The 24246-nt window shown below is 37.3% G+C and overlaps 6 protein-coding genes across 6 annotated transcripts in view; 3 read left to right on the top strand and 3 right to left on the bottom strand.

Annotated features, from left to right (window-relative positions):
• Window positions 1-152: 152 nt before the first annotated feature.
• On the top strand, window positions 153-3873 carry LOC142981616 (RNA polymerase II-associated protein 1). The gene has a single exon (XM_076127634.1). The coding sequence runs from the start codon at window positions 244-246 to the stop codon at window positions 3793-3795; it is 3552 nt and encodes a 1183-aa protein (XP_075983749.1). The 5' UTR covers window positions 153-243; the 3' UTR covers window positions 3796-3873.
• A 462-nt stretch (window positions 3874-4335) lies between these two features.
• On the top strand, window positions 4336-10399 carry Cdc45 (cell division cycle protein 45). Its single transcript, XM_076127758.1, has 10 exons — window positions 4336-4520; window positions 4595-4885; window positions 5143-5223; window positions 5538-5669; window positions 6202-6378; window positions 6785-6942; window positions 7788-7989; window positions 8472-8669; window positions 9004-9173; window positions 9529-10399. The coding sequence occupies exons 1-10, from the start codon at window positions 4470-4472 to the stop codon at window positions 9668-9670; spliced, it is 1602 nt and encodes a 533-aa protein (XP_075983873.1). The 5' UTR covers window positions 4336-4469; the 3' UTR covers window positions 9671-10399.
• A 605-nt stretch (window positions 10400-11004) lies between these two features.
• LOC142981688 (venom serine carboxypeptidase-like) lies at window positions 11005-12935 on the bottom strand. Its single transcript, XM_076127759.1, has one exon. The coding sequence runs from the start codon at window positions 12835-12837 to the stop codon at window positions 11398-11400; it is 1440 nt and encodes a 479-aa protein (XP_075983874.1). The 5' UTR covers window positions 12838-12935; the 3' UTR covers window positions 11005-11397.
• Window positions 12936-13138: 203 nt separating this feature from the next.
• LOC142981689 (venom serine carboxypeptidase) lies at window positions 13139-15344 on the top strand. The gene has a single exon (XM_076127760.1). The coding sequence runs from the start codon at window positions 13332-13334 to the stop codon at window positions 14757-14759; it is 1428 nt and encodes a 475-aa protein (XP_075983875.1). The 5' UTR covers window positions 13139-13331; the 3' UTR covers window positions 14760-15344.
• Window positions 15345-15805: 461 nt separating this feature from the next.
• Window positions 15806-17525, bottom strand: Hel25E (ATP-dependent RNA helicase 25E). Its single transcript, XM_076127761.1, has one exon. It carries the CDS (start codon window positions 17384-17386, stop codon window positions 16109-16111), a length of 1278 nt encoding a protein of 425 aa, XP_075983876.1. The 5' UTR covers window positions 17387-17525; the 3' UTR covers window positions 15806-16108.
• A 925-nt stretch (window positions 17526-18450) lies between these two features.
• Window positions 18451-24246, bottom strand: part of LOC142981695 (nucleoredoxin-like) — a 59509-nt gene continuing 53713 nt past the window's right edge. Inside the window, exons 4-6 of the mRNA XM_076127767.1 lie at window positions 22482-22686; window positions 20934-21024; window positions 18451-20399 (exon numbers count right to left, since the gene is read on the bottom strand). Of these exons, the coding sequence (XP_075983882.1) occupies window positions 19978-20399; window positions 20934-21024; window positions 22482-22686 (718 nt within the window). The 3' untranslated portion in view covers window positions 18451-19977. The remainder of the gene's footprint in view (window positions 20400-20933; window positions 21025-22481; window positions 22687-24246) is intronic.

Genomic DNA, 24246 nt, shown 5'->3' on the forward strand with positions numbered 1-24246 from the left:
CTGTGTGAATTTGATTTGATGTTAAAATTTTAATTTATTTAGGTTCATCAACTAGTCGGTGAAATTATTAATAAAATAATATGATTTTATGATTTAACACATAACGTCCATAGAATCATAACCTTCTCTACAAACGGTTTTACATAGACGTCAATCAAAAAGTAACCTCTTGAGGAAACACTTGTTTACTGTTATTTATATTATAATTTAGGCGTAATATTTAATTTAAGTAACCACACAATCATGTCAATCAAAAGACCGTCGTCGAATGACGATCTTCTGCAGTTGCAAGAAGAATTCTTCAGAGACAGAGAGACGCAAAATATACAGCCAGCTGCAGCAGTTACGAATTTACATCCAGAGATAAATAAACGTCCTAGTACAGAGCCAGGGAACAGAAAACCGTCGAAATATGCACGATCTAAAGGCCTCAAGGGTTCAGACGCGCAAGCCAGCACAAGTTCCGTCATGGGAGACATATTGGAAAAAAATATAGAAGACTCACAACAAAGGAAACCAGAGCCTGATGATGATAAAGTATACTTTCCCGTAGTGTTACCTTCCGTTCTCGGTAATATTGTAGAGAAAAATGTGTCAGATTTCGTTGATTTCGAACCTAAAGCAATGCCTTCTCAGGGCTTCCCTGAAGTAACTAAGTTTGAACCGAGCACAAGTAGAAAAAGTGTAAGACAAGATGTCAATGTAAATGAAAGTATCAAAATGGATGTTGATATCAATGTGAACTTGCCGTCTAAAAGTTTTATAGTTTCATCAAAAGAAGCTTCAGAAATACACAAAGAAAATGTAAAACTACTCAGTGAAATGTCAGAGAGAGATATTTTGGAAGAACAAAAGAAATTACTTTCAAACTTAGACCCACAGATTGTCGAATTCATAAAATCAAGAAGACAAGCAAATAAACAAGATATTGTTAAAAAAGAAGTAAGATTTGAACCACAGGAAACTGAAATAAAAACAACAGAGGACTCTATGGACACAGATCCTATTCCAGACAATGATAGTCTATGGGACAATGACATACTCTCACATCCTGAGGTCAATAAATGGCTACACTTTGATTCATTAGAAAAAGACAAATTAGAATGGATAAAAGGAATAGAGGAAAGTAAGAAAATTAAGGCTGATGAACCTTACGAAGCAAGGTTTGACTTCAACGGTTATCTTCTACCGTACACAATTGAGTATACAGAGAAAACAAAGACATTATTTCATCATGGAGATGAACCGCATAGACCAGGATATTCTATCACAGAGTTGATTGAACTAACTCGGTCAACTGTAACTCAGCAGAGAGTTTTGGCTTTGAACACAATTGCTGGTATTTTGGAATACCACAGTGCTGGCACATACAAAAACATCATAGACATACCTTTAAGCAAGTTGTTCTTCATCGTCAGAATAGCCATAGACGAGAACAAAGTGATTGTATTAGAACCTGCTTTGAAAGCAATGAGAAACTTGTTGTATAATAGGATTGATGAAGCCAGCCTTGATGCGTTAATAGGTTTCGAAGAAGGCACTCTGCAACCGTGCCTTGAAAATGATAAGTCTGAAATTGAAGAATTGGAATCTAAGGAGTCGGAATTCAATGATTACCATTTGGCTGAGATTGATATTATCACAGCTTTACTAAGAACAGATATACTACAAAGGCTGTACTATATTTTGGATGCAGTCAGACCTAGTTTTAACTGTGTACAGTACTGCTTACAAATATTAACGCGATTAGCAAGAGATTCGTTCGAAACATCACAAAAAATGGTTGAAATGGAAAACTTGATGACCACTATTATTAAAAACTTTCTCCCAGTTACACCTGTCAATTTCGTGTTTGATGCAAGTATTGTTTATAAGAGGAAGCCTATTTTGGCTGCTTTGAAGTTGTTTAGGATCTTGTCACTGCAGACTGGAGACATCACTCATGTATTACTCCATAAATATGAGATTTTGAAACCTGTGTCAGAGTACATAAGCTCTAAAGTCGATCGCGCTTATGGGTTGAAAATACAGATTGAAGCTTATTGTATTCTCTCAAACTTCCTTCACTTCGGTCTCGGGATTGAAACTGCGATATCTTTGAGTCCGGTCATAATGACGACATTCTACAATCACGTAGAATCTACGAGTATATTTACAAACTCTTCTATTTTGTCAGCGACTCACGCTGCTGTCGTCTTACAGCTTTTGAGCAGGTTATTGCACTGCAACTTGCAAGGGTTCCATTCCCACAAGACACAGATGTATCCCTTAGTCAAAGATGGTGTTCAGAAATGGGTGAGGCAGTTGTGCCACGCAGATGACTACACTTGCGGACATTTGAGACTGCTCTGTTCCGCTCTAGACTTATGCAAGACTGTGATAATGATTGAATGCTTGCCAATGAAAGTTTTAAACGAATCCTTGATGCTGCTGTTCCAATCTCAAGGTTTCGAGAGATTAGTTAAGAATTTAATTCCAAGTTCTAATTTACTCTCAGGCTTGGATAGCTCCGATTTACACTTGATTAAGAACTTGATGAGTTTGGGAGGAGCAGCCATCGATACATCACAAAAAGTGCTTCCAGTTTTGAATATTTTGTCGCCTGTGCCGTTTTTGGCGTCTTTGTCTAGTCTCCTAACTTATATGAATGAGAAAGAGATATCGGAATCGTTCTTACGTCATATGTTGTTTTACTTGAGCGAATTGAGTAAAAGAGTACCAAGTCTTTGTGATAACTGGTTCACTAGGATGGAAACTAACTTGGTTATTAACATTATAAAGTTGTCTACGCGATTCAATGTTTCGGAAGGGAGCAAGGATCTGCTTTATTCCGTGGCGAACAAACTGTGCTACATTCTAAGGACGGACAAGAAACATGACTTATATTTCCTGTTCAATAACGTGGTATTCAACAAGCATTGGTTCACAGCCGAGAGACTCTTGAACTTAGTAAACGTGTCAGATCCCGACAGCTTCTCAAAAGCATTGACTTCAATAGAAAACATTAAAATGTGTTACCGCAAAGTAGTGAATATGAATTATAGAGAAACTGGTCCCAATATTCTGTTGAAGTCTTGGAGAGAACCAATACTGCCTAGAGACTGGATTTATATGCCGATATTGACATTATACAGTTGGCATCAAGAAGCAGGGAATTATCCAAAGATGGTTGGTAGACACGCGAAGAAGATTGCTGAAAGGGCCGCTGCTGAACGAGAGTTTATCATCATCAGCAGTCTGGAATGGATTTTGTTCAATGAAATTTGTTTCCCGGAACTTTTAAAAGACATAGATGTAACGGACAGATTCTGTCGAATTATGTGTGTATTCCTTTGTGACAACTCGCTATTCTTGGACGCGAGGATTAAAGTCTTATTGCAGAAATGCACAGAAGCCTTATTCAAAAGGAAATCGAAGTTTAATTTCGATAAACCGTTAGTCGGTTTACATAACTTCCAGGACTTTTACACACAGTTCTTGGAACAGTTCCAGGCTGTGAGTTACGGGGACCATACGTTCGCCGCGTGTGTTTTAGTGCCGTTAGCCCAGAAGCACAATGTAAAATGGAGGAAACTTCTCTGGTCGGAGTACGCAGGATGTTTAAGAGCTCTCGATTGTCCAGAAAACATGCTTTGTTATGATATGAACGATTATTTATACCCGGAAGAAACAGATGAGTCTGTCATTAAGTCTTATTTACGTGCCCTGTCTAGCAATTTGTTGCGACCAGATACTATAGTGCACAAAATAGCATCCCATCACGTAGAATGTTATAAGAAACGAATTTCTACATAGAAATGTGTATAAGTATGTAATAAACTGTTTAACCAATTTTGTATCTTTTTTTTCGCTTCCTTAAGTAGAAGAACAGGCTAGTCATTTATCATAATGATAGCAATTAAATAATCAATTTATTTTATTACCACCGTCCCACTATTACAGTCGTGTAGCTCACACGAGTGTTATAATATCGAGCCCGCAATCAAAAGTCGTGGGAGACACATGCTGCATTCAATTTATTGTGAATAAAACGGAGACCTAACGGATATGAAAACTGTGAAAAATAGTATTTCGAAATTAAAGTTAAAGTAGGTAAAAGCGACACTGACGAAATGACCCATATACCTACTATTTATACGATATGAGCAAAATATTTCCATCCGTAAACGATTTTAAAGAATTAGTAATTGTGTGTTTTATCGTAATATTATATAACGGATAGACACGAATATTTCCTTGTATTTAGGAGGAAATACCTTCTATCAGCACAGATAGTATTAACTAACAGTTTCGAACGCACCCCAATAATTTGGCGCGAAGCCGAGTTAGTTTGACAGTTCGGAACTGACAGAATTTGCAGGTGATTTCTGTTTACGGTTGTGTTAGCGTGCTTATTTCGAACTTTTAAACAAAAGAAACAATGTTTTCCTGATTTTAAGTTAATTGTCTCATGTCTGTGATGATCCAAGATGTTCATAGAAGACATAAAGAATGATTTTTACAACGTACTTTTGGGCAACGTAAGTTTCGGTGCACCGTTGACTTGTAAAAAACACGTTCATGTTGATAAAATGTTGATCATTTTTGTTTTCAGAGAGTGTTATTATTAGTTCATTACGACGTGGACGCTATATGCACTTGTAAGATACTGCAGGGCTTGTTTAAATGTGATAATGTGTCGTATACGCTGGTACCAGTGGGGGGTATATCGGAGTTAAAGCAAGCGTACGAAGAAAACAATGAGGAAGTGAAGTATGTAGTGTTGATAAACTGTGGCGGGACCATAGACTTGGTGGACATCCTGCAGCCCGAGGAGGATGTAGTGTTCTTTGTGCTGGACGCTCACAAACCTACCGATGTTTGTAATGTGTATAGTGATGGCCAGGTAAAGTTGTGTATTTAATATTCTAATACGATTTAAATAATAGAATCCGATTGCTACCTTATCAATTGTTTATTATTCTATTTTTATATTTTTGGACCACTTGTGAACTTGCAACTAAGTGATATGACTTGATATTCTAACTAGATTTGGGTTCATGACCCTCTAACTGTGTCTGTAATGAAGTTTTTTTTATTCAAACTTATAAATATTGTAGTTAATTCTACCTAAAATCCATTATTTAATTTTGGTTTCATCAGGTGAGGCTTGTGTACAAAGATGATGAAGAAAACATTCCTAACTTTGATGATATATTTAGAGACGATGAAGACGAGGATGAGGTAAGTTAAATAGACATTTATATCCTGATAGCTGAGCACTATGGCTGTAGGGAGAGTGGTGCCTGAGAGCTATTCATACCATAAATATTCTTGAAAAGAGTTATTTAGTCAATTTAAAATAATATATAGATGTAAATATTTAGAAACTGTGTTCTCTCCGATCTTGCCAAATTAAATCTTTTAGATTGACAAGTATCTTTATAATAATCACTTTTGTTTACCAAGACAAAATAGTACAATTTGTTTTTTCCTATAATATTATTTGACAGGACTTATCCAAATTGATTATTATGTGCTTAATTTGTTGTTTATAGAATGAGGAGTCAGAGGGAGGGCGCGAGGGTCTGGAGGCGATGGTGGAGCGACGACGCGAGAGGAGGGCTTGGGAGGACAGGAGGAACACACTTATGTTTAACTATACACAGTTCTCTTACTATGGGAAACCTGTGAGTTTAGATTTCAATAGTTATTGAGCTAATAAAGAAAGCAGTAGTAACATAAGTTGGGGACATTTTTGACAATAGATATGGTCTCTAAGGCAGTTATGACTGTTGTCTATTCATTAATGAGCTTAGCAGCTCAAGACCAGCTCAAGACCATCTTTCTTTATAATACTAGTATTTGTTCAAAAATATAAGAACAATTTCAAATGAATGCTGACTGGTAATTAACTGTTAGGCACTCACTTGCCAGATTGGTTGATTTGAATCCCATTCCCATTATCTTTCTGTGACTGGTAGTCAGATAGTAATAGGTTTAGTATTTTTTTTTTTGTTAGCCCCTTATGTGTCCCACTGCTGGGCAAAGGCCTCCCCTCTTTCCTTCCAAATCTGTCTGTCCTGTGCCAAGCTCCGCCACGATGGACCCGCAAATGCCGTTAAATCATCATGCTACCTTCGTCGTGGTCGGCCTCGACAACGATGTCCATCGTGTGGTGTCCACTCTATTAATTGTATAATTTCATCATGTTGTGTACAGAGTGCGTGTGTGGCGGTAGAGCTAGCGTGGCGCGTGTCTCGCTGCGGCTGGGCCGCCGTGTGGGCGGGGGCCGTGGCCGCCGCCGCGCAGCACGCGCTACACACGAGGACCCCTGCTGCGGCACTGCTCGATGCTGACTGTCTGCACCGACACCTGCCGCCTGAACACTCACACACTGTGAGTGCAACATCTAAATATGTATATCTCTTAAGTAACTGACTGACAGACATAGTCATCTATCAACGCACAACCTAAATCACTAAACAGATCGGTTTAAAAGTTGGCATGAAGGTAGATGTTATGACATCGTAGACATCCGCATTCGGCAGGCGGATTCGAATCCCACACGGGACAAATATTTGTGTGATAAGCACAAGTATTTGTTCTGAGCCTGGTTGTTAATTAATCTTTATAAGAATATATTTAGAAGTATATCTGATTACCATAGTTCAAGTTCTGCTTAGTTTGGAATCAGATAACTGTGTGTGAGTTGTCCTAACATATTTAACTTGTAATTATATCTCATAATACTGAGATATAATATGTTATATGAATATTAAACAGCACATGCTCCTCACTGCAGGGTGCGCGTGTGTCGCTGGAGAAGGACGCGTGCCTGCCGCTGTACCGGCGCTGGTCGCTGGAGGCGGCGCTGCAGCACGCGCCCGCGCTGGCGCCCAGCCTCAAGCTGCACACGCTGGCCGGACACGCGCGCCTCAGACAACTGCTGGCCGACTGCGGGTCCGTATTATATGTTTAATTACTTGTTTACTGAGTACTCACTCTGTGGTATAAGTGTATATGTGGCTGTTATACACCAGGGTGCAGGTTAGATTGTAGAATTAAAACATTGTGTTATTTATAATACTTCAACTTTTATTTGGAATATGTGTTCTTTGTTTACCTTACACCAATTTCTGTTTGTATTTCCTTAAAATAGTACTCGATAAAAAGTGGATAAAATGTATTATAGCAAACTAGTGCTATATAGTACAGTGTATCTTAAACTCGTCTGCTAACATTTCAAGAATTAACTGACGTGATGTAAATATCTCCTAAAAACTGCTGGGTTATATGTACCAAAAGTCCAATCTTAGTTTGAATCGGTCATGGACCGTTTTATCCACGTAACTGCGTCATAAATAGTTCTTATCGCTATTTTAAACTCATTTTACTATTGGGGTCATTAAACTTAATGTTTATGAATAATGTAAATCCTAAATAGATACCTTTGACCTTTGATAACTTAATCTATTACATTCTAATTTATATTTTTATGACTTCAAACATCATCAACACCATGTGGCAAATTATGTGAAATTTAGATATAATTTTATAGAACAATCTTGGTATAATATAATTTAGCAAATAAGTAATTAATCAAAAATTCTTTACCATCAACTCATCCTGCTGTTTCCCAGTGATCGAAGCTGTCACTCTTGCCCACAGACACATATGGCTTTTGATTTTTATTTTTCACCCATTACTGGACCACTGCTGGGGAATCTCCACCCAAACGAAAGAATATATTCCAATAACAATTTATCTTAAAATGAAGCTCTAACAATAATTACTTCTCATTCCAGCATCCCCCTCCAACAAGCCCGCCAGGCGTACCGCTCCATGGACGTGGAGCTCCGTCGCTCGCTGCTCACTGCACTGGAGACAGCCGCGCCCAGGCACAAGCTGCCGGCGCCCACACACACCACGTTCCTGCTGCACCGGCCTCACTCACCCGCGCTCGCCGCTATAGACGATGTGTATGCCATTATGGGGCTAATTGAACATGTGAGTTGAACTTTCATCTTATGGTTAGTGCTTAACCTAGTGTCAAAGTTGGTCAAGTAATGCGAAGGTTAGATAGGGTTTAACAACTGTTATTTTAGTTTATCATCCAGGACCGACTTTTTTTACTATGTGCCCTACAATGTACAGAGGTGCTCATCTTATATGTTCACTAGGCTTCTACATATTTATAGCATGGCTCTCTTATACTGGAGCTTTTTTATTTTTCACCTGGGTGAACTTCACCTGTCAAATCTGGATACCTCAAGTAATATTTTCTAACCCCAAGAAAATATGGCCTTCACCTCATAGATCTTGTTTTTATTTTTCATCTTCTGCATGGCTAATTAAAATGGCGTGTAAGTAATACTTGTAAAGAATAATTGTTGTTAATACAAGGGTCTGTATTAGCAACAACAAATACAATTCGAGACTTTTGTTTATCAAATCTAACTCTTCATTCAAACAAATCTTCCGCATTCCAGGAGACGACTCCCAAAGGCGAAGGTTTCCAGCTGGCGCTGTCGGCGCTGGACATCGACAGCGGAGAGAACGACAGCCGGCGCGCGGGCTGCGAGTCGGCGCAGGCGGCGCTGCGCGGCGTGGCCCGCCTCGTACATGCCACGCTCAGTGCCAGGAAGCTGCTGCTGGCCGGACCCTTTAGTTACTTTATTGTGCAGGAGGTAGGATAAGAAAACCTGCGGCTTTACGTAAACATCTCAAATTCCTATCCACATCAGGCTTAAAGTTTGTCAAGCATTTCTCAATGTTTGTCCAAAATTGGCCTAATCTTTGTAGAGTATAATATATGGTGCCTTACGATAAATATCAACTTTGATTCAACAAATCAACATGCTTTGAAGGTCTCGTTCTACACCTTATTCACATCAATCATGTCTGTTTACCGTCCTACAGAGTATCTGTAACTACCATGTCATGAATAATATTATTATAATTTGTGGCAATTCTCTGAACGCGAACAAAATCAATGAATAAAATCTACAATAACAATTGCAGGGTACTCCCGAGGCTCGTCTCGTCAAAGGTCCCCTGTGGCTGGGCGTGGCGGCTCGCTGGGCGGCGGCGGCGAGTGGCGGGACCCGCGCCGTGGTCGCCAGCACCGCTATTGACGAACACAACTGTCTACTGCTCGGCATTCCGCCACGGTACCAACATGAGCCTAGGAAGTAAGTATGCAAATGCTTTATTCATAGATATGGCAAGTCGGTAGTTATGGCGGCTGCCTCGTAAAGATTAAATTTAAATTTGGGTTAAATATCGGAACAAAAAGTTATTCTTAAGTTTATCTTGTTAGAGAATAATAGAGAATCTTCAGTGGTTGCCCAAAGTAAAGATTTTGAGTTCAAATCAACCATCAACCTAGTCCTGCTTTCGACCTATCGTTCGTTTCGGTTGCCCGTCACGTCCGGGCTGTGAATCGCGAAATAGAAAATGTTTCTATTGTGTAACCACTTGACTTCAGTAACACTAGCTATTATTATTATTTTAAATGTATAGCTTACAATTCGTATATTATTTCAGTCTATTCGGCGCGGCGTTCGAGAACGCGGCCACGAAGTGCGGCGCCTCAGTGTCCCTGGAGCACGTGGACTCCTCCATCATCACGCTACCTATCTCTCAACGAGCGCAGTTCCTCGACGCGCTCACCGCACTACTCGCCTGATACATACATACTACGTAACCTGCCATACAACACCAATTTTCACTTAATATTACAGTAAAAATTATACATGCGACAGTTTAGACATTTGTTACACAACCGCTCTAATACTACTGACCGGATTTTGATAAAATTTAGTGCACAGATAGGTTCTAACCTGGATTAAGACGTTAGTTACTTTTTACCCAGGGAAAACTGTTAACGCGGACGCAGTCGCTCGCAGAAACCAGTGATTTAAACTTTAATGGTTTAAATATCTGTTTAGTATAACAGCGTATCTAGATCAAGATCAAAAAAGTTCCCCAGTGATTAAATTTTATTGCTTATGATTACTTTAAGATCACAGATTTGCCCCAGAAATACACAATAGAAACAAGGTTAGGTCACAAACTGGCCTAATATTACATAATAGTCACTCAAAATCATTTAAAAATTCTGATTGCTGTAAATATCCATAAATAATAATAATTTCCAATAAAAATACTGTACATTTTTTTTTGATTTATAATTAATTATAAATATTACGATTTTTAATCCATGTAATTAAATCCCAGTTATTTCAATCACAATGGCGGAGCCTTGTTTCATGAATTATTTTTATTATTGATTGTTATAATAAGTAGGGTAAATTGTACATTTTACTGTTATTTGTTATTTCCATAAAACCCGTTAATTTCGCAAAACCGAATTATAATAGTCTAGCTCTCTTACTCAATATTAATTATAAATAATAATGAAACAATAATCACAAATAATTTTGTCTATATTTCATGAATTGTGTTCAAATAATTTAATATTTGATTAGATTCAATTACATTACTTTCTGATAGTTAATTAGTTTATTTAGCTAAGGTGCAGTAGTTTTATAATGACAAATTAAAAGCTTTTCGTGGCAACCATTTCCCAGATTGTAAAATATTAGAATAAGGTAGTTTATCATTGTCCCAGCCTCTAAAACAAAGATCATTTCTTTCTTCGTTATTGTATGGTTAGTGGTCAACCTCGTGTCAAAGTTGTTCAAGCCGCCAGAAGGCCTTTGACGTGGCTAACCGACTGTTATCTTAATTGAAAACAACCGCAACCGACATTTTACGTGCCATCAGAGGCATGGAGGTAGAAAGGTCATTAAACTAAGTCTTTATATATTTTTTTCAAAAATTCATAGTAGCATTTTTTAATTTACTTATAGTTCTTGTGTCCTCTATTCTACTGATATTATTAATTACTGTTCCTTAACTAATTTGTATTAATTAAATTGACTGTGTTTATAATTGTAAGCTATCTGTTAATATTTATTTATAGATAACTTAGTTGCTGTATGAAATAAAATAATTAATTTGTATAAAAATATTTTTATTTACTAACTACAAAATTACAACAGATATTTTATTATTAATCTCTAAGTTTTAAACAATTTCTATTCTGTAGACTATAGACGATAAAAAAATAAACATAAAATGACAAACTCCCTGATTCATATACCTAATAACACCACATGAGATGAGATCACAACATACATACATAAAAGCACACCTTCCCATAGGAGTAGGCAGAGACCACAGAAACACCACTTGGTATGATCCTTACAAACTTTGTTTGCCTCATTCACAATATACATCTCATACAGATCTATTATGAAATTAATGAAGTAAGATATCAAATTAAAGAAAAATTCATTATGCGTTTTACAAAGATTTTGATTGCCATGATCCGTCCCTGCACCCATTTGTTTACTGCAAATCAAACTTATTATTTATAAACTTTCTAATCATATCTAGAGCCCATTTTGGTTGATCATGTGGTACCATATGACCAGAATTTCGCACCAACACATCAGTCAAATTTCCTGCTTGCTTCACATACCCTGCTATCTCCTTATCTACTCGCCAAATGGCTCTCGAAGCCTTTTTATACTCATCAGCACCTGAAAATTCCAAATTACGCAAGAAATTTTCAGTCAATGGATAAGCCACGACAATATCTAGTTGCCCGTTATAAAACATGATACGATAGTGTGACAATAACTCAGAAATAGCAGGTGCGACTGACTGCATCATGTCTAATGCCAAATGTAGTTGTACACTTGTTCCATCGTTAAACGGTAGCCCTCCGACATGAACACTGCGTCTCACATTGTCATTTTGAAGTATGTTGGTGAATATTGACATGTCTTCAATAGATCTTGTTTGCAAAAAGTTGTAAAAGTACTCATAACCAGTGAATTCATGGAAGTATGAAAAGTTGGTTAGTTGTCCATCCATCAGTCTGTCCATTAGCACATCAGCTTGTTCCCAGTTCTGAGCCTTTATCTGATTTGCAATTTCTCCTTGATATTTCAGAAAAATCTTCAACTGAAGGTCATCTATCAAGCCATGTTGATACAAGTAGTTGCCATAATCTAACTGATGTATAGGATCACAGTATGCATTACCCATTGCAAGACCTTTCAGATTGATTTTCTGTTTTCTATTATCATTCTCTTGATGTATCCTCATTGCTAGAGACGGTATATATTTCCCAGCGTAAGACTCTCCAGAGATGTAGAAATCATTGTTCTGTAGATTAGGGAACAGTTGGAAGAATTGTAGCATGGCGTGATACAAGCCGTGAGCAACACATGCTTCATTGTTGCAGAAACCTTGGTTGTTTTCTGTGAAACTGAATCCTGTACCAACTGGGTTGTCAATGAATATTAAATGATAGTCCAAAGCCCAGTGGTATTTCCTCAGGGCGAATCCTTCCTTCTTAGCTATGAGAGGACCTAATTCTGTAAACAATCCGAAGAGCGAGCTGCCTCCCGGTCCACCTTGAAGCCACAGTATCACCGGCGCCGACTCTACCTTCGACATCGGTGGAAAGTACCAGAAATATAAATTGGAATTGTACTTTTCATCAACCGTAAAGAATCCTGCATGACTCATGAATCCTATCTTGTCGGTTATTGATACACGAGACAAATTCCGAGCGAGGGCTGCTTCATTTTTCTGTAGATACGGCGTTATAATAAGAGGGTTACCGGCATCGCCCGAATATACTGCACTCAGTTTAAGCCGCGGGTACGGAAAATATACAGCAGTCGCCATAGAAATAACATTCATAAATAATAACAAACATATCGATGACTGGAGATAACGATTTGGAGCCTTCATTTTGAGTTGAATTAACCACATTTACTTGTGAAAAATATCGCGTAACACTCAGTTTTTAACGAAAATGACAAGCGTCTTGTTTATTTTGAACTTTTGACAATATGTCAATGACCTACATCAAAGTCATTTCGGAAGGTACGTTCGGAAACTATATTTTTCCAGACAAACAAAATATCTTCATGCGGCACTGATGTTAACACAAAAAGTATTTATCGTAAAATAATCTGAAATGGGTCAAAAGAAAATATAAAATATATTCTTATTAAAATTCATTTCAATAAATTCGATATTTGTTGACATTTTCTCTATATTACTTCCTTTTCAAATGTTCCGAATGTTCGTTTGTACTATTTTGTTGGTGATTTGTACAATGTTTTGCAGACGAAAGAATCAGAATAGGTAGTGATAAGCCGGCTAAACAACAAAATATTATTATTCCGCGGTTCTCTGAGCATGATAAAAAGGTTAAAGCGACTTAGGTCACCGTAGACTGTTCGAGTTACCGCGTCGACACGATGTCGCGCTTATTGTGGGTATTGCTGTTATTACAAATATTTTATAATGCAGAGTGTTTCTTTCATCGATATCCTAAATTGAATTTGGGTGAACGTGACGATGGAGATCCAGGAGAGCCTTTATTCCTCACGCCGTACGTGGAGAGCGGAAATATCGAAGAGGGCAGAAGGCTCGCGCGTGTTCCATTCACAGAGAGTCTCCGCATCAAGAGTTACGCAGGGTACTTCACCGTGAACAAGAAATATGACTCCAATCAATTCTTTTGGTATTTCCCTGCGATGATACCCGATAGTAAGAACGCGCCGGTCATCGTGTGGCTGCAAGGAGGTCCTGGTGCTACTTCCCTGTATGGTTTATTTACCGAAAATGGCCCTCTTAGAGTGCGTAAAGACAAATTTGAAAGAAGGAAATATAATTGGGCTTTAAGTCACCACATTATCTATATAGATAACCCTGTTGGGACTGGGTTCAGCTTCACTAATGATACCAAAGGCTATTGTACTGATGAAACTCAAGTTGGAGCACAACTGTACTCTACCTTGACACAGTTCTTCCAACTGTTCCCAGAGCTGCAGCAAAACAAGTTCTTTGTCACTGGTGAGTCATATGGAGGAAAATATGTGCCAGCTCTTGCATACGCAATTCACAAAAATAATCCTTCTGCTAAGGTGAAGATCAACATGAAAGGAATAGCCATTGGCAATGGTCTCAGTGATCCTGAACATCAACTTGTCTATGGAAAGTATTTGAACCAGATCGGTCTCATAGACTTTAACCAAGCAAAGGTATTTCAAGAATATGAAAACAAAACTATTGATTATATCAAGCAAAATAAGTTTTTAGATGCCTTCAATACTTTTGATACATTGTTGAATGGAGACTTGATCAATGGAAAGAGTATATTTGCTAACATGACTGGATTTGATTTCTATTTCAACTATTTACACACGAAAGACTACACCCAGTATGAAGATTTTGGTCCAATGCTACAGAAATCTGCTGTCCGTAAAGCCATACATGTAGGAAACTTACCATTTAACACAGGAAAAGAGGTTGAAAATCATTTGAAACAGGATGTTATGAAGTCTGTGGCACCATGGATATCTGAACTGTTAGATCATTATTATATTGTGATATACAATGGCCAGTTAGATATTATTGTGGCTTACCCATTAACTGTAAATTATCTCAGAAATTTGAAATTTTCTGGTGCGGAGGAGTATAAAACAGCCAAAAGGTATATTTGGAAGGTAGATGGAGAAGTGGCAGGGTATGTCAAACAAGCAGGAAAACTTGTTGAAATTATGGTGAGGAATGCAGGTCACATGGTACCAGGAGACCAGCCTAAATGGGCCTTAGACCTCATTACCAGGTTTACTCATGAAAAGACATTCTTTGGACCTAAAAAGTCAAAACATCATAAGTAGTATGTAAGATGGAAATTCAATCTTTTTTTATTTTTATATGTTAAAAATCCAGTTGGGTGTCAGGTTATTTTTGTACTTTTTATTTGAATGCTAAATGTTAATCTATATTTGTCTAACATTTGTTCAAAACAACTAACTGTTAAGTTTTATGTATTTTCCTGTTTTGCTTGGAACAATTATGTAAATACCTAGGTCCAGATATACTTAATAATGTGTAATACCGGTTGTAATTTTAATAATTAAGTTGTTTAAAATCAAAGCAATTTTTGTAGACAGACTGCCTAAAGTTAAAAAGTATGGGTACCTACCTACCTCTTTTTAAATGATAATACGAATATAGTTTGTGTAAAATAGTGTTATTCTTGCATGACAAAGTACATACTCATGTTACATAAAGATATATTGTTTAAGAATGTGCTGCATATTGGTAATAATAGTTAGTCCCGTATTACGTCATTTCAAATGAACTCGAAACCATTGTAACTGGCTGTGTAAACAATGTTACCTCTATGTGTACCCTATTAATTTGCATACTTGATTGTTGTTGACTTAAGTACATATCGAAATAAATATTTTTATACATCATCTTTGTTTTTTATTCTAAACTATTTTTGAGTTATACGACTATAGATACCTACTAAGTACTAACCTAAGGAGATTTTATCAGTATGTTGCCGGTTTGATTCCCGTGCGGAACGTTGCGTTGCGTACGCCTATCCGCTACCTAGTTACGTATTTCTCAAATTCTATCTCATAATATAAAAATATTACAACTAAATGCGTTACGAATTATTAATGTCATAGAAAAAGATCGTCGCTATGGTTTTTTCACAAACATAATTTACGTAAATCAATAAAAGAAGATTAGCTATCAGAATCGTTAAATAGTCAACCATGATTGAAACTGTATGTAATAAACTAGAACTAATTATAGCCAAGTTTTAAATTTTGATTATTTAACATTTACTTGTGAAAGTAGTATTTTATTGGCTGCATTCCTATTATTACTGTATTTTTATGTAGAGGAAGAAAATAAAAAGCAAAAATATCACAATATCAAAGGTTGTTTTAATTAATCATTAAACCTAGTGTTACTTTGTATCGGATATGAGCTAGAGTGCACTTGACAACAGCACACAAGACACACCCAAGAAAAGAACTTTTACTTAGTCATACTCTTAACCACACAAGTATAAGACTAATGGTACTTTTTGAATGTCTTATTTGTCAAAATATTTCCAAATTAATCATTCATTATTCTTATAAATCAACTGCTCTATACTCTTAAGTCACTGTTAATAGCTAGACATTCAAAAGGTATGCACAATACAAAAGGAATGGTGAGTGGCTTATCGCCCTTCTATGTATGTTGATAGCTCTATTTCTTCAGGCAGCTCTGTGATGTTCACATCGAAGCGGTCTTGCACTTCATTCAGGATCTTAGCATCACCTTCGTCAGATACCATAGTAATAGCTAGACCTTTGGTACCAAAACGACCAGCACGAGCCACACGATGCAAGTATGTGTCAGAATCCTCAGGCATATCGTAGTTGAAGACAATGTTGACTCGTTCAATATCCATTCCTCTTCCAAACAGGTTGGTAGCAACCAGGATTCTCTTCTGGAACTCCTTGAACTGCTGGTAACGGGAAAGACGCTCGTCCTGAGTCATGTTCCGGTGAATGCCAATAGCAGGGAAGTTCTGGTCAGTCAGCAATTGTGCTAGAGCTATACAACGTTGTACAGACTTCACAAATATCACTACTTGGTTGAACTCCAACACATCTAGTAGTTCAAACAGCTTCTTATTCTTCTCATTCTCCTTCAGTTTGACATAATGTTGCTGCAGTCCGTGCAATGTCAGCTTGGCTTCATCATCCACATACACTTCCATGGGGTCCTGCATGAACTTCTTGCACACTGGTCTGATCTCCTTGCTCAGTGTAGCTGAGAACATCATCACTTGCTTACCGTGGGGAGTGTTCCTGAAGATCTCCTGCACGTCGCGCCTCATGTCCAGAGATTCAAGCATCTTGTCACACTCGTCCAATATGAAATGCTTCAAGTGTTTTAGATTCAGCTTCTTACTGTTTACTAATGCCAAGATTCTGCCGGGAGTACCCACGACGATGTGTGGGCAAGCTGTCTTCAGTACTTCTTCGTCTTTCTGAATGGGCATTCCACCGAAAAACACGGACACCTTGACGCCGGCCATGTATTTAGAGAAACGCTCGTACTCCTTGCTAATTTGGAACGCCAATTCCCTAGTGTGGCACATTACGAGGACGTAGACATGGTTTTCCGAGGGCTCCAACTGCTGTAGCGTCGCCAAAACAAACACGGCTGTTTTGCCCATACCGGATTTGGCTTGGCATAGAATATCCATACCGAGTACGGCTTGCGGAATACATTCATGTTGTACTTCTGAGGGATGTTCGAAGCCGCAGTCTACGATAGCGCGTAGTATTTCAGGCTTCAACAAGAAATCTCTAAAGCCGGAGCTGTGAATAGATACGTAGGATCCCTTAACCTCTTTCTTTGGCGCCGCCTCAGTTGCTCCGTCGGCAGTCTGCTGATCTGCCTGTTCTTCGTCTTCGTAGTCGAGAAGATCGTCGTTGTCAGCCATGATTTGTTGGATTTATTCTATTTTTATAATGTAATTAAAGCCGTACTCTTTAGGAGCACGTGAAATTTATTTTGAAAATTCTATTGTACAATAATGGCGGCTGATTTGGCGTCAATTTTTACTTTTTTTTTCAACGGCTAGCTGATTCACACAATAATCTGAACATCAGTCTTTTCAGCTAATCGATGACATTAAATTAAATGTTGCCAGTAAGTAAAATATCGAAATGCTCGCTGATCAGGTCCCTGTTGAAGGAAGATCGCATCTTTCAAAGTGTAATATAGGTAATTAAATTAATCTTATTATGTAACTCAACTTTAACAGAGAAAATCTCATTGGTGATACATCTCAAATGATTTGAATTTCCATGCATTCGGTCGGTTGAACTCGGTCGGTTGCAATCGGGATCTTAGTGTGGAGAGAAGTAGCATGTTGAGTAATTCAATAATTAATCATATTTTGTAAAACATTGAGTATATTGAGTAATGGTGACCATGACTCGTAAATTACCTTCGCTGATCTGATGTATAGACATAGTTTGTTTAATCAATAGTTACAAACTGCCGGTTGCTAATTACTGTCGTATGAGAAGGAATCTAACCTTTCCATTAAAAATACATGGGATACGTTTTATAACCTGGGAATCGAACCCAGAATCTAGGCATCACCTATTCACAAGGGTGATATTATTATTATGGTAGTAGAGTTGCAAGCGATACTGATGACGGACAAACTTGGAAAAGGTTACGTTCAGTGGCGTAACTACAGGGTGGCAAGTCGGCAAAATGCCACGGGCCCCCAGCCGGAAGGGGCCCTTGACCAGACATACATGTTTAGTAAAAAAAGTTCTGTGTTTGATTTATTTTTGTTACATACTCTGTTGCATAAACAAGTTAATGTGTTAAAAATTCAAAGAATTTGTAAAAAGCAGTGGTCCAGCTTATTTGCCACCGGGCTCGAACGGTATAGTTACGCCACTGGTTACGTTTAAGCGAAATTGGGTTATTAGAAAGGCAGGTATTGTGGAAGGGAAATTAAAATAAAACATTATAATATTTCAATATGATATATTTTATGCTATTTTATGACATCAAAACTTATTTCATAAGATGAAAGTGTTACATTTTTAACATTATGACGCTTGACCTGAAAAAATGGTAGGACACAAAACTATTTAATTCGCAAAAATACTGATGGTTTCTCTGAATATAATATGAAGGTTAGGTATAGTTTACAAAAGATAAAAATGTAATAATACTAGATAGGTAGACAGAAACTATATGTTTTATATTCAAACACTCCTGTTCAGAAGAAATAGATCAGACATATTAATAGTCTTAGCAGGAGCAGTTTAAAAAAACGATGGAAAATTAAATCCAACTGGCACCCCGGATTATCGAATGTTGCCAGTGTTAAAAGTAACGGTTTTGCGGCAAATAATTGGCTAATCACGCGTTAAAAATCTTCTTTTTTTATTCGTAATACAATTTTGTATGCACAAATCTATGACAAGACACACGATTCAATTTACAATTTAAAATTTTCAACGAAATTTCGATGTGATATTTTATTTTTTATTTAATATTCAAATTCTACATCATAAATAATACGTTAATGAGATTTGCCGAAACATATTGCTAAATATCAACATCATTTTGTTCCTTAGACTATTATTAATAATAATTAATCATTATTTAATAAATCAAATGCTACGGAATTATTCTACGAGCTATGTACTAGCAAACTTACTATAAGAGAACATTTTTTACAAAGGTTCCTAAATGAATAATAATACATAAACGTATTTATCAAAATTCACGAATGAAATTAGGCTTTTAGGCCTATTTTGTTTACCCCCGGTTTCTGAGGGACATATTTTAACGGTAGTTTATTTATTCAATAGCGTTCAAGCTGATATAGACATGACAGTTTGAATAAATAAACTACTGCTAAATGTGCCTCAGAGACCGGCCATTAGAGGAGAACTACTATAATGTATTGAAATAATACTGGCATATAAGGTTAATTCATACTAAATAACATTGGTTTTAGCCAATGACCGGTAGAGCAACTGCTTCCAAAGCCAATTTTAAAGAACTTTAAACTTCAGGTGGTTCATGAACCGAGAATCGAACTCATGGTATCGTAACTCGCAATAATTGGATCTTAAAAATGAATCCTGTTCCACGAAAACAGTCTTGGGTTTTAGTTTGACAAGAATTGTATTCTGTAAAAATTACCAAACTATGAGAGGGATGGAATAGAGAGTGTACCTGTGTATTGTGCACACACTTGGACACTATAAACAAAGTCCTGCACAGATGGCCAGTTTCAATGAAACTGACCGCCGTAGCCGTATATCGGCTAGGAGGACATTATTATTATCTGCAAAAATTTCTCAATTCTTCATAACATGATCAACTCAAAAAAACAAAAATTCTCTACCAATCTTTCAGCTCGTTCTACCATCTTAAGACAAGTTCATTTAGTCTTACGTTTGATAGATTTTTTTTCATACAAATCTGTGGAATTAATCACTCAATCAAATGGTGAAAACAGTCTACAGCTTCAACCCTCAAACACTACGGTAACTAACATTTCTCACTATACGGTTTCAACGGCTTAAAATCCGCATTACCACTTAAATAAGCATCGACAAAATTCTGCACGGAGTCCGTCGTTATCTCATCACCGTACTTCATTGTGACCAGCTTCTGTTTGGGAAAATCTATCGAAGTTAGGAGAGGTACTGCATCATCGAGACCTATATGTTCTCTGAGCATGTCTGCACTATCTGTGCCATCAATACCAATGTAAAACATGACGTGTTTGAAGGGTTTCTTCTTCATTCTTGAATGCCTCGATGTTGGGTAGTCGAAGTCCATGGTTTCGTCGTCAGATGAATTCTGGTAAGGACAGAACCCTGGGTACTGGATGCTACATTCTTCGTAGTAGGATTCCGCTGATGGTGTGATTACTGATTCGGCGAATTCTATTTCTGAGTCTTCGTCATCTGGAAAAGGAGAAATAGATAAGTATATTTTAATTTTACGTCAAACTCGAAATATCATTTTTTCTATCTATACTAATATAATAAAGCTGAAGAGTTTGTTTGTTTGTTTGTTTGTTTGTTTGTTTGAACGCGCTAATCTCAGGAACTACTGGTCCGATTTGAAAAATTCTTTCAGTGTTAGATAGCCCATTTATCGAGGAAGGCTATAGGCTATATAACATCACGCTACGGTCATTAGGAGCGGAGTAGCAACGAAAAATGTTACAAAAACGGGGATAATTTTGACCCATTCTCTTAGGTGACGCAAGCGAAGTTGCGCGGGTCAGCTAGTGTATACATATATACAAAGTACTAGGAAGTGACGACCATCATACCAATACTACTATACCGTCACCATATTTTTTTTGGAAAAAATATTTTTTTAAAGATAGATATTTCATGAATGTGATTTATCGGACGGTACAATCGGAGGAATCAGACTTTGGAGGATAAAAAGTATTTGACTAAGGATGGGTAGGTATGTAAAGTGCTTACCAATAAATAGTACGACGGCTGGGTGACGCGCCATTTTGAGCAGCGCTTGTTCAGTCAGCACTGACACTGGTCTCTGGGCCCACGGGAAGTTCTGCAACAAGATACATTCTCATAAGAAATAAACAACGATACACGAAAAGATCTCTTTCCTATCAATAACAAATCCTGGGTCGTGTATAAACTACTAAAACGAAATAAACTGTACTTTTTAGGGGGTATTCGAAATTTCAACACCTAAAAAAACACAAAAAAATATGGGTACTACAGTGGTCTAAACCCAGTTTTATAGCTTTTATATCAAATTTGGTAAGCAAATGCGTAAAGAAGAACATTACAGACTTAATTTCAGTTTCAGTAAGTTTAAATGACTTGTGTTCAAGGCCGTCGCCAATGAACGCCTACTAACAATTACGGTTAATAGCTCTCAGTATAGTATTACTTTATTAATTACACTATCCCGTTACATTATTATTAATGACCCCGCTGGCGTTGCCGAAGTTTAGGGTGGCCAAATGTTGCGTTATTTTGAGGGTTTGAACAGGTATTTAGAGTATAATTTGCATCATTTGTTTTGATGAAAGTGTATTTGATTTTACGCAATTATTATGCATTGCCATTGCTTATTTAAAAAAATAGTGATTTAGTGTAAGAACGTCTATTATAATAACAACTTATAAAATGTCAAAAGTGTACCCTTTTTTGTTACTTGTTTTATGTGCGAATTCGATCGATACGTTCGGCATTACCAAAATACCTAAGGTATCGTAAACCTTAAAATTCGAGTAGCATTTAAGACCCGTAAGCAATTTTGTTATAAAAGTATATAATATAAGTAACTACTGTCGTATTATTTTTCCATCACCCGGAAATAAACTAGATAAAATTGGTTTAAAGCACAATGCTGTAACAATCATAAGTCTCGTCACAGATCCATACGAGACACGATATGTTTCAAACTCAATGGTCTAAAGCCTCTTATACAGTTGCGTGTATAAGTTATGCCTCTACGATACAGCTAGCAAGAGCTTAGCTCAGTATAAATGCGAGTGATACGGCTTTAGAGAGACTAGTGATACTAAAGGGAATATCTTCCATCGATTTCCAGGCGAGAGATCATGGCTCGAGCGATCATGTGAACTTTGTGACTTATATTATTAGTTATTCTATGGTTTAACTGGTAATTGTCGTGCAAATTATTTTGCAATGCAGGATTCTAAGCTGAGATTAGAGTTGAATATTTTAAGTGCTAGATGGCGCTACTATGCTCTCTTTTTATTATTTAAATCTAACTAATTCTCGTAAATACTGCCTGTCTGTGACGCTTTCAGTGCTAATAAATGTACAATAACGAATGGATTGTAAAGAAACGTTGCATGAAGATAGTAAAAGACGTCGTCATTAGCCATTTTCAAAAGTATAGAAGGGGTAAACCACTCAAATCAGAGTTCTTAAACCTATGGGATAAAAAAACAGGATGAAATACGCTACAAGAAAGATGCCGCGAGCGGAGCGTCAGCTAGTTATATATACAATATCTAAAATACTTACAAAGCCCAGTGGATCAGCAGCTAAATGGTTCCTCCCATTAGCAGTGAGGACTTTTCCATTGCCATCGGTAATGACGAGAGCTGGTATCCCTGCGACGCCGAGCGCGGCCGGCATGGCGAGGCGAGCGTCCACGGCCGACCAGGGCACGGAGAGCGCTCCTACCGATGATACTGACTGTGCTGTACGGTTGTAGGACTGCTCACTCCTGGAAGAGAGAAAGCGTTGAAATAAGTGTTTGGTAAGGAGAAGATAGAAGTTTGTTGGTTTAGATTAAGGTTTGGTTGAATTAAGACAAACTTATGAGTGCTTAGATCTCGTTTTATGGGCATAATTTTAGAAGTAGCACATGTTTTACTTTAAACTTATGGGTAGAGATGTCTAAGCATACGATGTTAATAAAATTTGAATTTCTGTTGAGAACTCGAATAGCACTTAGCGCGACCCGGGAGTTGAACCCGAAACCTCGTTATCGCAGTCACATGATCTATATAGGCTTGACTATAAGGTAGTACAGTAGACATGAATTCTAATACTGTGTATGTATGGACTTACATAATTAAAATATTAGCACATATTTACAAAATGTTGTAAGAAATGAAACCACATGCCACAATTTTCTATTAGAGACCTCAAATGTTTTTTTGGTGTAGACCTTAACGACATACTTAATTTCGTGTCACTTAAAAATTTACATTTTATAACTTTCAATCTAAAAGTAAGGCACCTAAGACGACGGCTCCATAAAATAAATAGCTCTATTATTCATTATAATGTAAAGAATTTGTTACCAACATTACCAAGTTGAAAGTTCAATATTCGCATTTCCGAACGGAACAGCACTTTACCAAAAATTGTTTCATAAATTATAAGTGGTACTTTTCGAAACCTATTCGTACTCCTCTTGAAAACTTTTTCTAATAAAATAGCAGTTGATTTATAACGTGCCAATACAATAAATATATCGTTATTTATGACCGCTATTTTGGGTTATGAGTTTAGTATTGGATGATTTCATTTGGTTAGTATTGAAAGGAAAATTATATTATTAATTTAATAACGGGTATATTGGCTCTTATATAGACGGTAAAAACTCCGATCCCCGCATAGGAGAAAAAGAAATGCATTTTTGACTTTTGAAAAGTCTTTTGCGTGTTTCTTTTGTTTTAAAAGTCTATTGCGCGTTTCTTAAGCTTAGGTATACGATAAAATCTTTCGATGAATTTAATTTTAAGGTTTTTGGTATGGTACTTTTACTAACTGCCACCTGTGTGTGTCTCTGTGTGTGGCTTAGATAAACAGGGGCCGTGCGGATCGATTTCTGAGGTTAAGCTGTGTTTACCGAGGTTGTTCTATAGACGGGTGACCATATTATTTATGACGAGTTCCTCCGTGTTTCGGAAGGCACTTTAAATATTGTGGGTCCCGGCTGTCATTTTCAAAGATCTTTTACAGTCGTTAACATTTAGTCAGAAGCATGAACGTCTGACAACCAGTCTTACCGAAGGGTATCGTGTTATAACCCAGGTTTCCATTTATGTAGTTAGTCGTAATTTATTGATAATAACAATATATCCTGAAGCACTATTGCCCCACTATTTCCCATTATTATAAACGCTGAAATACGACCCCATATCCACAAGGGGGTGGCTTAAACATAAATAAGAAGCACCGTTGACCCCGGACTAGTGACGTGAATACGTGATCGTGATCCCGGACTCCGGGACTAAATTGGAACGAATGAAAACGGATTACGCCAGATTGCATT

The sequence above is a fragment of the Anticarsia gemmatalis genome, chromosome 20 (genome assembly GCF_050436995.1).
Source record: "Anticarsia gemmatalis isolate Benzon Research Colony breed Stoneville strain chromosome 20, ilAntGemm2 primary, whole genome shotgun sequence".
NCBI lineage: Eukaryota > Metazoa > Arthropoda > Insecta > Lepidoptera > Erebidae > Anticarsia > Anticarsia gemmatalis.